Source organism: Geotrypetes seraphini, chromosome 2 (genome assembly GCF_902459505.1).
Source record: "Geotrypetes seraphini chromosome 2, aGeoSer1.1, whole genome shotgun sequence".
Classification (NCBI taxonomy): Eukaryota; Metazoa; Chordata; class Amphibia; order Gymnophiona; family Dermophiidae; genus Geotrypetes; species Geotrypetes seraphini.
In genome coordinates, this window is record NC_047085.1 from 432,108,424 (window position 1) to 432,122,912 (window position 14,489).

Sequence of the window (14,489 nt, forward strand, 5' to 3'; positions counted from 1 at the left end):
TTTAAATCATCTATCTGGACATCTAGGCCATTGTTCATCCAGACCGCCAAGATGTCTATGTTTTTATCACATTTTCTAAGAAACTGTAAAACAGCTGATGTGGTACTATCCCTAAAGTAGGGCGACCAGGTTACCCATTCCAGAAGGGAGACTTTTGGTCAGTCCTGGTTTTAAAATTACATTCCAAAAGCAGTGGAGTATTTGTAGTCCATGATTTTATCCATTGAAATCAGTGCTGCAGGTCCCATAATGCACCAGGATGAGGTCGGCAGAAATCCAGGACTGGTGAAAAAGTCTCCCGTTTGGCATGAGTAACCTGTTCACCCTACTTAAAAGAAAAGGAGCTAAGTAGTATACATAACTGCTGACCTGTTTGACATTAGTGACAGTTAAATTAGTGTCAGCACTGAAGAATAACTGAGGAATGCTTTTGAAGCCAGTGTTAATAGGGTTCTGATTAATGTGGTTTGTATGCTAATATATTTTTTTTTTCTGTTTTGAAGAAAATATGGATTTTATAGTGATATTTTGGATTGGCTTAATCAATATGAATCCTCAGGAGGGATTTACTTGGTCTGATGGTTCTCCGGTGAGTATTTTTAGGCACATTTCACCCAAGTGGTGGCACTTATTGGGGAGGCTCCATCTATCTATCTGTATGTCCCTCTGTACAAATAGGCAGAAAAATATTCACATACCCGATCATATACATGCACACACCTCATAAAACCCCTGTCACCTAAACGAGACATACCTTACCATGTCATTTCACATATAGTTCCTGAAGAGATATTTATGAATTTTTAAATGAAGGAAGAGGAAATGTGCTATGTTGCCAATCTATAAGGGGGTATTTCTGTAAGGAGGGTGTTAAGATTTAGGTTCATGGAACTCAAATATATAGCCTAAATAATGGCATTTACATGGATATGTGCACACATAGGAGGTAAATGTCAATATTCTGGCTAAGAACTATTCAATAATATGGCACCTAAATGTGATGGCGCATAGTTTATTGTTATTGAAAAGCTTCTATATACCGTATTTTCACGCAGATAACGCGCACACGGGTTATAGCGCGCAGAAACCACGATTTTATGTACAAAAACTTTTGTATACCGCGCTCACGGGTATACCGCGCATGCAGCCCGACTGTCCTTTCGCCCGCCCCGACTCTCCTCTGGCCACCCCGACTCTCCTTTCGCCCTCCCCGACTCTCCGTGCGCTGTCCCGACTATCCGTTCACCCTCCCTGACTATTCCGTGCACATGCCCCGCCTTCTCCGTGCGCTGTCCCGACTCTCCGTTCACCCTCCCTGACTTTCCGTGCACTGCCCCGACTCTCCGTGCGCTGTTCCGCTCTCCGTTCACCACAAGGAGATACTGACAAACCACTGAAAGAGATCCCAGGAACAACACCCCAAAGACCCACCTCAGTATGTGAACCAGTTGAGTGGAGTGGACTAGGGTAACTGGGGGGTGGAAATGGACCCGGAGTTTTCTCAGCAGAATTTCCCAGACCACCTCTTCCTCTCAACACATTGACACGCTAGTGGGTTTATTTTATAGCTTTTTCACTCCCTTCGGTCTGCCTGTCCCCCTTGAAGTACCTGTACCCCCCTTGAGGTCTGCCTGTCCCCCTTGAAGGTCTGTCCCCATCCTGAAAGCCTGATGCCCCCCCCCGACGTCCGATACATCCCCCCCGGCAGGACCACTCGCACCCCCACCCCGAAGGACCGCCGACTCCCGACAATATCGGGCCAGAAGGGAGCCCAAACCCTCCTGGCCACGGCGACCCCCTACTACCCCCACCCCGCACTACATTACGGGCAGGAGGGGATCCCAGGCCCTCCTGTCCTCGACACAAACCACCCCCTCCCTCCAACGACCGCCCCCCCAAGAAACCTCCGACCGCCCCCCCAGCAGACCCGCGACCCCCCTGGGCAGACCCCCACGACACCCCCACCCCCCCTTCCCCATACCTTTGGTAGTTGGGCCGGACAGACGGGAGCCAAACCCGCCTGTCCGGCAGGCAGCCAACGACGGAATGAGGCCGGATTGGCCCATCCGTCCCAAAGCTCCGCCTACTGGTGGGGCCTAAGGCGCGTGGGCCAATCAGAATAGGCCCTAGAGCCTTAGGTCCCAACCTGGGGGTGCGGCCTGAGGCACATGGGTCGGGTTGGGCCCATGTGCCTCAGGCCGCGCCCCCCAGGTGGGACCTAAGGCTCCAGGGCCTATTCTGATTGGCCCACGCGCCTTAGGCCCCACCAGTAGGCGGAGCTTTGGGACGGATGGGCAATCCGGCCTCATTCCGTCGTTGGGCTGCCTGCCGGACAGGCGGGTTTGGCTCCCGTCTGTCCGGCCAACTACCAAAGGTACGGGGAAGGGGGTGGGGGTGTCGTGGGGGTCGGCCAGGGGGGGTCGCGGGTCGGCTGGGGGGGGCGGTCGGAGGTTTCTTGGGGGGGGGCGGTCGTTGGGAGGGAGGGGGGTTTGCGTCGAGGGCAGGAGGGCCTGGGATCCCTCCTGCCCCGTAATTGTAGTGTGGGGTAGGGGTAGGGGGTCGCCGTGGCCAGGAGGGTTTGGGCTCCCTCCTGGCCCGACATTGTCGGGGAGTTGGGGAGTCGGCCGGGCAAGAGGGCTTGGGCTCTCTCTTGCTCCGATCATGGATGCGGGTGCGGGTGTGATCACGTGCGAGCGGTCGTTCGGGGTGGGGGTGCGAGCGGTCCTGCTGGGGGGGGTGAATCGGGCATCGGGCGGGGTGGGAACTATGTAAAAAAAATTTTGTATACCGCGCTCACGCGTATAACGCTCGAGGGGTATGCGCGGTAGGTAAAAACGCATACTACTAATGACAGGGGAGTCAATTCAGAGTGATTTACATGAGCTTCTGTAATGGTGTTACAATACAGAGTTATAGCAGATGAGAGGTCACAAGGGTGGAGCTGGGTAGAGCATGGGGGGAGATTCACATTTATACATGTAGATTATTGAATACTACAGTATAATCTTCATGCATTCTTTTGCAATTTAAGTGTGATCATTGACATCAGCTCTATGTTGCAATGATATTCTTTAAAGAAAAGTAGCTCCTATTTTTCATTAGAATAGACTACAAGCAGGGTCATTGCAGGTGTCTAAAGACAGGTACTACTGTATAGAATTACTCTCCATGTGTGCAGTTTTCTACTTGTTGGTATGTATTTTTCACCTTACAGAGGAGTGCTGTAAAGTTCTCAGCCAACCAACTTCCTAAATTCTGAGCATTATTATGCCACTGTAGCTGAAAAGTGTGTTATTTTGCAAAGTGCCAATTTGCAGAATCGTAATACTATGTCTTGACATTGTTTCAGATCATTGATTGAACCATGCCAACAAAAAGTATGGAACTCTATTCCTGCAGAAGAAAACTCCAAAGGAAATCCATGAATGTATGATGCAAACATTGAGTGACAAATGCCTATCATACTCTACAGTGAAGAAGCGGTGTGCAAACTTTTACTGTGGAGATTTTCAGACTAAAGATGCAGCAAGGTCTGGGAAGCCTCAAACAGCGTCAACTCCTGATATTGTTGACTATGTCCATGACCTGATTTTAGCAGATCAGCGAATATTGGCTAAAACAATTGCTGACACACTACAGATGAGAAACGACATTGCGTGGACTCTTCCAAGTTAATTTTGCAGCATTTTCAGCAAGCTGGTGCCAACTTTTTGGAATGACTAGTTACTGTTGATGAAACATGTTACACCTATATGATCCTGAGACAAAACAACAGTCCATGCAATGGCGGCACTCAGGTTCTCCAAGGCCAAGAAAATTCAATACCCAAAATCAGCAGGAAAGGTCATGGCTGCGGTGTTTTGGAATCAGGAAAGTATTCTTCCAAGGGGCTAAACTACTGTAACTTGCTGTGCCAATTAAAGAGACATTAAAAGAAAAAAAGAAGAGGGAAGCTGCAGAAAGGAGTTCTCTTTTTGCAAGAGAATTCACCTGCTCATAAGGCTGGAAAAACGATGGATGTTTTGATGCAGTTGGAGTTTCAGTGCATAGACCATCCACCCTAATCACCAGATCTTGCTCCATCTGACTATTTTCCGTTTCCACACCTTAAAAAGAGTTTGAAAGGGCAACAATTTGAGTGATTCAGAAACGATTGCAGCAGTGGAGCAGTATTTCAGTGACCAGACATTAGAGTATTTTTTGGAAGGGTTGCAGAAACTTCAGACATGATATGCCAAGTGCGTTGAACTTAGGGTTGAATATGTGGACTAACTTGTAAGTTTCATGGCTTCACGTCATTCCCTTCTTGGTTGGGCTGAGAACGTTTCAGCACCCCCTCATATGTTCAATAATTTCCATCTTGCAATCAATCCTCAATGTATGTCTTGGCCTGCACTCATTCCATCTTACACCATCGGTCTCTTCAATCCTTTCTGCAAATGTATAATCTTTGAAGTGGTTTCCATGTGAAACTGGAGTTTGGCGAGAACAATACTTCCCTGACAGGTGCTTTCTCACAGCAAATACATTGCGCTACCTCTTCCATGTCTGAATACATTTGTTCTAGGGGAAGAAATCTACTGTAATGTATTTCTATTACAGTTTTCCTATACCAATTGGAATTATGGGGAACCTAATAACAGTCAAGGAGTGGAATTATGTGGAGAAATTACTACATATTCAAGCATGAAGTGGAATGATCGTCACTGTGAAAGTCCCCTGGACTTTATATGCGAGATACAAAAAGGTAAAACTTTTTTGCTCTATGGATTCATATAAGTCGTTTATGTTTCAATTTAAAGATCTAAAAACTATCCAAAGTGATAAACAACTGTGCAAAGCAACATTCCCTTAGTGCAGACATCTATTCAGGGGCCTATACCACCTTTTTCTCCAGAGGAATCAGGGCTTTTAGTTAAGCGTTTCCCTAAGCCCCGATGTCTGCACATTCCTGGAGGAGCCCAAGAAGCCCTAGTTGGATTCTTCTATTCCATTAGAGTGGCTTCTGATTTAGTATTACAGGATGATCTTGGATCTAGTAGTTCTATAATAGTTTTGCCTACTGTGGAATGCACTATTGTTTATCCTCAGCAAGATGAGGGTAAGAAATAATGCTATAATTAAGATCCCTCTGCCGCAATCCACCTAGGTAGAAACGGGAAGTCGTGTCATTGGCAGACGTGGAAAGCAGGAAGGGGAACTGCGGGTGACGTAGCTGAATCACTGCCGAGGCCGGCAGTTTTTTCAGCTTCACGGAAGGAAAAGGGCCATCGGACCGAACAGGCGAGAAGGCTGGGAGCATGCTGGGCCACTGGGACTATCCAGATATCCAGAGCCTTGGGACCGTGACGTGAGAAGGAAAGTTCCTGGACCATGACTCCAAGGCCGGGAACAACCCCATCATGGCTTGCTCCCGGGGCGGACCCTCCCCCTCCCCTTGTTACTCCACTGCCCCTCTGGTTAAATTTAAAGGATTGGAATTTATATACTGCCTTTTGTAGTTTTTACAACCACACTCAAACCAGTTTACATACAGGTACTTCAAACACTTTCCCTATCTGTCTTATCTGCCCTATCTCACAAGCTATCTAAAGTACCTGGGGCAGTGGAGGATTAAGTGACTTGCCCAGGGTCACAAGGAGCAGCATGAGATTTGAACCCACAACCTCAGGGTGCTGATGCTGTAGCTCTAACCACTACGCCACTCTATACTCTGGGTCTTTGATCAGTCATCTTTAAGATGGAAAATACTTTAAGACCCATTTTGCACAGGGTGTCTGGGTGGGAAATAGGATGTCAAGATGTCTGTAGTTATGCAGGTATTCGTAGTCAAGATGTTCGTCAAGATGTTCGCAGTTATCCAGGTATTTTACTAAGGTTCACTGAACACAAAGACCCTTTTAAAATACACATAATGATGCACAAGAGTATTCATTCAGGTGCAAGATATTCAATTGGAATAACCATTTAACCAACAAACATTTTAAAAATCAGTAGTGCCTTTTGGGGACTTTATAGGGGTAATTTGATGAATGTTCTTCATGGTTAAACTCTGTTTTACATGTGTAAAACTTTTTTTTTTTTTAAACTAAAATTACCCCACAAACTATGCATGTAAACACATAGGTGGCCAGTGGTGTGCGGTGAGGGCTTTCAGGGGATTCAGCAAATCCCCAGCTTTATAGTCCTGCTTTTTAATTTTTTTTGTTTACTTTTTGCTTGATGCAGTTGAATCATAGCGGTTGCGCTAGGGATTCTCCAAAAATGTAGATTAAAAGTGAGGTACAAAGGAAAACTCCACAAGGTATAGTGCCCTCACTCTTCAGGATTAGGTCACCAGTTCAACATAAATTCTAGTCTGTTTTGGCGAAACGGGTCCCGTCGGGCATTCAAACACTGGGGCAAGCATATTAGGGCATTCAAACACTGGAGTAAGCATATTACCTTACAATAAAGGATAAGTAAAAAATTATATAATCATGGTTTGTTGCCTTTATTGCTTCTAAAGCACCAAGAAAGGTACCCGTTTTCTACAAAACATCATGCGTAAGGGTATTCTGGAGTGGAGAGTAGGTAGAGTCATGATTAAAGTGCCCACATTATAAAATACATGCATAGGTGTGTACTTTACATGCTAACGGTTATGCCATGTCCCTGAGCAACATGTAAAATGCACCTGATTGCAGTCTACTCTAGGGTGATTTCTACCAGTTTACCCCTGTAAATTGTATAGAGACTCACAGATCTATTTTATAAACTCACATATGCACTTACCTCCAAATTCTGTAAATGGCGCCTAAGGTTGTGTGTGTAAATTGGAACACATAGCCGATGTATGTGCACAACTTAATTGATTAATGGGTCTAATTGTGCTGATAATTTGCAAATAGCTTGGAATTAACACTAATTGGACTACTTAAAAGTTACAGTTCAGAAAGTGTGATTCTATGTTGCAGTGCATGAATTTGAAAAGTGGGCAAGGCCAAGGATGAATCAGGGGCATTCCTAAATATTAGGTGCATTGTTATATAATATAATCCGATGAAGGCACAACAAAGGGCACAATGTTGCCTTATGCTAAAAATATTATAGTTCTACTACCTTTTTCCTTCTGTTTCAGTATGTTTGTCCTCAGAATTGTCCCTTGTACGTATAATTATGTGTTTTTGTTACCCCTGATTATTTAATATATGGAATTCGCTTTGAAATAATATTATAAGTGTTTGCATCAAATTTTACTAATTTGAAGTATTAGGGTAGGGTTATTCGACTATCTAGATTTTCCTGGACATGTCCTCTTTATAGAAGACATGTCCGGTCCGTCTGTACAGCTTTTCAAAACCCGGCACTTTGTCCAGGTTTTGAAAAGCAGGTGTGATCGGGAGCCACTTAGCCAGATGCGTACTCCAGCCCCGCCCGAAGAGACAAGGTTGTGTGGGGGCCTAGGGCGGAGCGGGGCAGACCCAGGGGCATAACAGGGCGGGCCTCGGGGGTAGAGAGGGGCAGGGCCACACGTCCCTTTTACCAGGTGGAAAATCTGGTAACCCTATATTTAGGCATAGTTTTAGCCTAAGTTATGCGTTGCACACAGACATAAGTGCAATTCTGTAAAAAGTCCGTGCACCTCATAGAATCATGCTAAGTGCCATTCTAGTCAGTGTCGATTTTTTAGGCGATATATATAGAATATAGCCTTTAGTATCTTGCAAAAAAGGTAAAAAAAAAAAAAAAAATGATGCCTTTCTGCCATCTTAATTTTAGTGTGACTTGTTATAAAAATTACCATTCACATGTCTAAGTGTCAATATTTATCTGTTCAAGTGATGATTTTTGCAACCTACTTGTGTAAATCTTGGCACTCACCATGTAAATGATAGAGTTTAGAAACTGGAAATCCAGGAGAGGCCAATTGAAGAGCCAAGCGAAATAGATGTGTTTATCAAGAGGGCTTGGGATAGGCACGTGGGATCTCTCAGAGAGAGAAAGAGATAATGGTTACTGTGGTTGGGCGGACTAGATGGGCCATTTGGCCTTTATCTGCTGTCATGTTTCTATGTTTTTTTCAAAGGCAAAAACAGGGAAAAAACAAAACCACAAACACAAAATGTACCAAAGGCTAGATCTGGACAATTCCCACTCAGACTTGTGTACATCTATATTTTTTTCTACATGATTGTACCAAAGAAGTAAGCACAATTGGCCCCTAAATGACTGGCGCAAACCTCAAGTCCAAAAGAGAACTTATGTCTGCCACCACTATTAATTATTTCTATAGCGCTACCAGACATAAGCAGCACTGTACAGAGTTACAAAGAAGAAGACAGTCCCTGCTCGAAAGAGCTTACAATCTAAACAGCCAAGTCAGACAAACAGGATGTCATGGATACAGATAAGGGGAAGAGTTAATCTACTGGCTGGGTTGGAGGGCAGTGGGGAGTAGTGTTATAGATTGAAGGCTATATCAAAAAGGTAGGTTTTCAGTCTAGGTAAGGGAAGGGCTTGGCAGACAAACTTGGGCAATTTATTCCAGGCATAGAGGGCAGATAGATAAAAGGAACGAAGTCTGGAATTTGCAGTGGAGGAGAAGGGTACAGCTAAGAGCCGCTTGTAAATGTGTGTTCCCACTGTAAAATCAGAATTACACACATTCTTTTATTTCCTTCTGAAATCAGGCCTACCAAACTCCCCTTCCAAACCATATATCTTATGGGTACATTAGAATTGTCATACTAGGTCAGAGCAAAGTATCCAGGAAGCTGTAAAGTGGCACCAGTCTGAAGTATTATAAACTGGCCGATAAATCTTGTGGTTTTTACAACACTTCTTGCTGGTCCTGCTTTATGTTTCTTGTTCATGACTCTGGGATTTTTTTTATTTCTTTAGCTTGCTCTGTCTAATGCTCAGTCAAGCCCAATATCCTATTTCCAGCAGTGACCAATCCAAGTCGCAAGAATCTTGCAGATTCTAAAAAGTAGCAACATTCAGTGATGCTTATCACAAGGATAAGGAGTACCGGTAGTTTTCTCCAGATCTGACTTAATAACTTTTAAACCCAGCCATGCTAACTGCTTTTCTCTGCTGAGCTCAGCGGCCACCAAAATTCAACAGCACTTAACTGGATAGTGTTGTTGTGTGTGTCTACTAACCAGCCATTTTTTAACTATCTAGGTTAGGGAACCAACACTTAGCCCGATAGCGTCAAACTTCAGCAAACACACTGTCCTAACTTTAAGCACAGGGTTAACTGAGCACTGCTCTGGATATTGACTGGTGCACAATTTATTTATTTATTGAGATTTATTAACTACCTTTTCATGAAGAGATTCATCCAAACTGGTTTACAATACACTGAATAGTAATCAAGTACTCTTAAATATTTTCCCTATCAGTCCCAGTAGGCTCACAATCTGACTGTGGTATCTGGGGCAATGGAGGATTAAGTGGCTGGCTCAAGGTCACAGGGAGCAGGCTGGGGTTGAACTCTGAACCTCAGAGTGCTGAGGCAGCAGCTCTAACCACTAGGTCACTCTTCCCCTTCAAGGGCCACTCTAATACCTAGATAGTCAAAGCTAGGACCTGCAGCATGGCTGGAATTTGCTTACCGCCTCAGACTGAATCTTACCCCTGTAGGGGTGTTTCCGTATTTGCACCTGAAGGTTAGGCCTCTATGACCTCACCAAGCCTGAACCATTGTCTACAAGAAATCATGGTCTGCAAGAAACTTTCCAGCATGAATCTTTGCAAGAAGAAAGAAGTACACAGCTTTGCTGTTTCTGCCTGATGCATTATGGGTATGTACCAGAATGTTATACTATTCAAGGACATCTATCTATGTCTTCATTATGGGACTGTGTGAATCTTGTGGAAGTTATACTCCTATATGTTATTATCTGTCTAACGGCCCTGGGTCTACCAGCCTATATGATACTTTACACAAAAAGGCTAATCATCCAAGTTCTGTTTCTGGATTGGTCCGAGGAAGTCATCTGATGAGATCCAAGTGAGAAGGTGCTAATTAATTAGTTAGTCTGTGTTGAGATGGGTGGGAGCTCACATCTTCCCACAGGTGTTCTGCACGTAACATTTTCTTTTAATAATTAGACCTGTAAGTTACCTCGTGTGACTCTCTGCCTAAGAGAGAGTAATTCGGACTCTAATACAGCTCTGAATTCAGTACTAAAAGGAACTTGTCTGCTGATGAATTATAGCCTTACCCAGGATTGACGAACACGTGTACCTTTAACAAGGATTTCCTGCATCGCCTACAGCTAACAAGAAAAGTTTCCATTTCACCTCATTTGTGCCGGAGGCCTGATTAAGGGTGAGAATACGGAATTTACAGTCTTATCAGCTGGGTTAGATAAGGATCCAATTGTGATAGAGGAAAAGGTTCGTAAAGTTACCTTGGTGATACGGTAATCATTTGCTAATCAGGGATTATTATTATTATAAGGAATTGTTTAGTGTGTGTGTAACAAGTAGTATTACTTAGTTTCTAACAATTGTATTGTGATAATTATGTACTGAGTTTCATTTATGTAATCAGATATTTTGTGTTGCAGCTGGCTTGTGAATTATATTTTTCTATTTTCATAATAAAAGTATTTCTCATTAGCCTGGGTCTTGTGTCGTGTCGTGTAAACAGGCAATAAAGATGAACCTGGATCAGAGTTTATGGTTTTCCCTCTAGACAAAACTAACAGACGTAAACTTGTTTATGCAACTGATTAGTGAACCATAAATCTTCCTACACCCCCCATTACTTAGCCCCCCTTATACAAAACCGTAGGGTGGTTTTTAGCGCCGGCTGTGGCGGTAACAGCTCTGACGCTCATAATTCCTATGAGCATCAGAGCTATTACCGCCACGGCTGGCGCTAAATCTGTGCTATGGTTTTGTAAAAGGGGGAGTTAATTTCTTAGCTTTATCCCCCCTGTAGATGAATCTATGCTATTTCTACATGAAAATAAAGAATATCTAAAAGACTAAAGACTTAAGGACTTATTCTGATTTATTTTTTTAAACAGGAGCAACCTTAAAGCCTGAGCCAAACAATCCCTTCATTTATGGTAAGCCACTATTAATTTGTTTTTACTGAACATATATCTTAAATAATAAAATGCTAGCCGCGCATGCGCACTTGCCTCGCGTGTTCCCTGATCCCTTTTCTGTCGGGATGTGGCAAGACAAGTGTGCATGCGCGCTTATTACGTCACTGATGGAGAGCAGCAAATGCAGGAAGCGGAGGGCCAGGTAAACAAAAAAAAAAAAAACAACCGAGCGAGCCGGGCCGCTGAGAAAGTGCGGGAGACCTGGCCCGGGCTGCGGACGGGTAAGGAGCTGGGGCAGTGAGCCTTCCCTGCGACTGAAATGGAGCCTGGCCACCCTCCGCGACAGACCACAGGAGTCCGAGTCCTTTTCCGCTCACCCCCCTTCCCGCGGACCCAACTACCTTGGCGATTCAAGTAGCGAGTGCACCAGTCTTCACACACTGCTTCGGGCCCTTCTACTTCCCTGATTTGCTCTGCCGCATCTCTGATGATGTCATCAGGGACGTGCCAGAGTAAATCAGGGCAGTAGAAGGACCTGAAGCAGCGTGTGAAGACTGCTGCACACACTGCTTGAATCGCTGGGTAGGTAGTCAGGTCCGTGGGAAGGGAAGGGGGGGGGCACAAGGACTCTGGGGAGAATGGCAGACAGCGGCCCTGCACTAACTCCCGTGGACAGGGGGAGCAGGAAGGGGTGGTGATGGACAGGGGGGGGGAAATGAAGGGAGGCCTATTGCTGGACAGAGGGAGCAGGAAGCGGTGATGATGGACAGGGGGGGTGGAAAAATGGAAGGGAGGCTTATTGCTGACAGGGGGAACAGGAAGAGGTGCTGATGGACAGGGGGGGAAATGAAGGGAGGCCTACTGCTGGAGCAGAGGAGCAGGAAGAGAATGATGATGGGACGGGGGGAAAGGAATGGAGGCCTATTGTTGGACAGGGGGAGCAGGAAGAGGTGCTGATGGACACAGGGGGGGGGGAATGAAGGGAGGCCTACTGCTGGACATGGGGAGCAGGAAGAGGTGCTGATGGACAGGGGGGAGGTAAAACAAAGGGAGAAGGGCTGCTGCTAGATAAGGGGAGCAGTGAAGGGGTGGTGGTGGACACAGGGGATGTAAAAATAAGGGAGAATGGACAGGAAAAAGCGGCTAAGGAGACAGAGAGAGAAAGAAATAAAGACAGACACACATATATTCTAGCACCTGTTAATGTAACGGGCTATGAAGCTAGTTATAATATAATATGCAAAATGAATCTTTATGTAACTGCATATCTGGAGTCCCTCACCAGTCACTCTTTACTCTGTGGGAAGACCCTTGGGTACATGGTTTCAGGCTTAATACTGCCACTTTTCAGTTCTGGGATGGGACCAGCATGAACTGGGAGATTAATGGACCCGCAATCATTCAGCGGCTGGGCTGAAGCAGTGAGCACATGGTAATCAGAGAGAGAGAGAGCGGAGGGGAGAGGACAGAAAGGCAGGCAAGGCACAGAGAGGGGCAGAGGCGAGAGATAACTCCCCCACCCCTCTGACGTCAGCGGCACCTCGCAGCCGAACTCCCCCATAAAAGGGAAGGAGCCAATGGTGCGGAGACCACTGCAGCTAGCTTCAGAGGCAGCCCGGAGAGTTGGGAGGCGGCTGGGCTGAAGCGGTGAGCACGTGGTAATCAGAGAGAGAGCGGAGGGGAGAGGACAGAAAGGCAGGCAAGGCACAGAGAGGGGCAGAGGCGAGAGATAACTCCGCCCACTCCTCCGACGTCAGAGGCACCTCGCAGCCGAACTCCCCCATAAAAGGGGAGGAGCCAATGGTGCACAGCCGTTCGGCGCATGGTGAAGGCGAGCGGCAAAGGCATTCGCCTTAGCAAGAGCACCTTTGCGAAGGGCCTTAAGAAGGGCAGAGTCAGTACATCAAGGAAGGGCGACAAGGTAAGAAAACCAATAACTAACACAGCAAAATAATCATTTAGAACATAAAAGCAAAACAAAGCAGACACAGAGGGCATTTACATACGTAACATCAGCAGGTCACAAGTAAACTGTTAACTGTCATCTTAACGTAAGAGCGTCAGCCAACACAGAACACCACAGGGCAAAACATACAACAAAAGGAGTAAAGAATTAGCAAGCAGCAGACACAGAAGAACACACACACTCACACAGGAATAAAAGAACCAGTGAAATAAAAGAGAGTACTCCGAAAAAACGTGAACGACAATGGAAGAAGAGGGAAACCAGAAGATGAGCTTTCCAGTGTTCTGCACAGACTGTCATATGTATGACTACCTCCCCTCGGGGAGACAGTCATAGTATGCGGTTGGTGTCAGGAGCTGAAAAGCTTGAAGAAGAAGTAAAGCGACTAGAACACAAGATACAGGAGCTAGAAGGACTTTACACTATGGAGGACCCAATCAGGACAGCTGAAGACTTAATGAATGAGAGACACATTAAGGAGGAGGTCAGGGAACTCGAGAAATTTATTGAGGAAGCCTACAGGAGGAGAGTGGAAGAGGAACAACTTCAGATGAAAGATTGAAGTTACACCACACCAACAATAAAGGGAGAACAACGACAACATATGACCTCAAAGAAGACGCCCACAGAGGAACACTACACGAGGGGGAGAAAAATGGCTAGTCGATGCCCAGATGAAGAAACAGTGAAGCACACCGAGGACATAGAAGAAGAAGCAGCAAAGGCACTCCAAGGACATTGACCTGAGACCAAAGCGAAAATTGAAGAAGGGAAAGTCAGCAGAGACGACCAACAAGCTGGAATCACTATGGGTTAAACATACTGGGAAGGAAAGGGCCTGAAATAAAGATGGGCCTATACTATTGTCCACTTGGGCAAACCGGAGATATCGATGAAGAAATGGAAGCCGAGATGAAGCGAGAATGCAAAAGCGGTAAAACACGGTTATTATGGGAGACCTCAACTATCCCGGGATAAACTGGAGTCTTGGAAGCTCAAAATGCGCTAGGGGAGACAGAATTCCTGGAGGCTACACAAGATTGCTTCATGGAGCAGCTTGTTAGAGAACCAATGAGATGAAATGCCACTCTGGATCTAATCCTAAATGGGATTAAGGGACCTGCAAAGGAAGTGAAAGTAGTGGGACCGTTGGGAAACAGCGATCATAATATGATCAAGTTCAAAGTTGAAGTACTGGCACTTGGAGGTACTGTTCCACGTTACCATTGCACAAGTTGATTTTAAAGATTATAAAGATTATTTTAAATTGTATTTTATGTTTCAAGTATTTTTATGTTGTTTTTATCTGTTCCTAATTTCTTTTTTAAACGTTCTTACTCAAGGCTTCTGCTGCCGCATAGCGGCGGCTCGTTCTGGACTTCGTCCCCTGAACCCGGTACATGTTACTTAAAATACAGGCTTCTTGCGTTGCACGCCACAAAGGCGCGCGGCATAAGGAGCAGATCCTGCTC

At 45.5% G+C, this 14,489-nt stretch overlaps 1 protein-coding gene across 1 annotated transcript in view; it reads left to right on the forward strand.

The window, feature by feature from the left end:
• The window catches only part of MRC1 (mannose receptor C-type 1), a 239,932-nt gene that overhangs the window by 116,881 nt on the left and 108,562 nt on the right, over positions 1-14,489 (forward strand). The window contains 3 exon segments of the mRNA XM_033932883.1: positions 504-589; positions 4,603-4,747; positions 11,028-11,069. Of these exon segments, the coding sequence (XP_033788774.1) occupies positions 504-589; positions 4,603-4,747; positions 11,028-11,069 (273 nt within the window).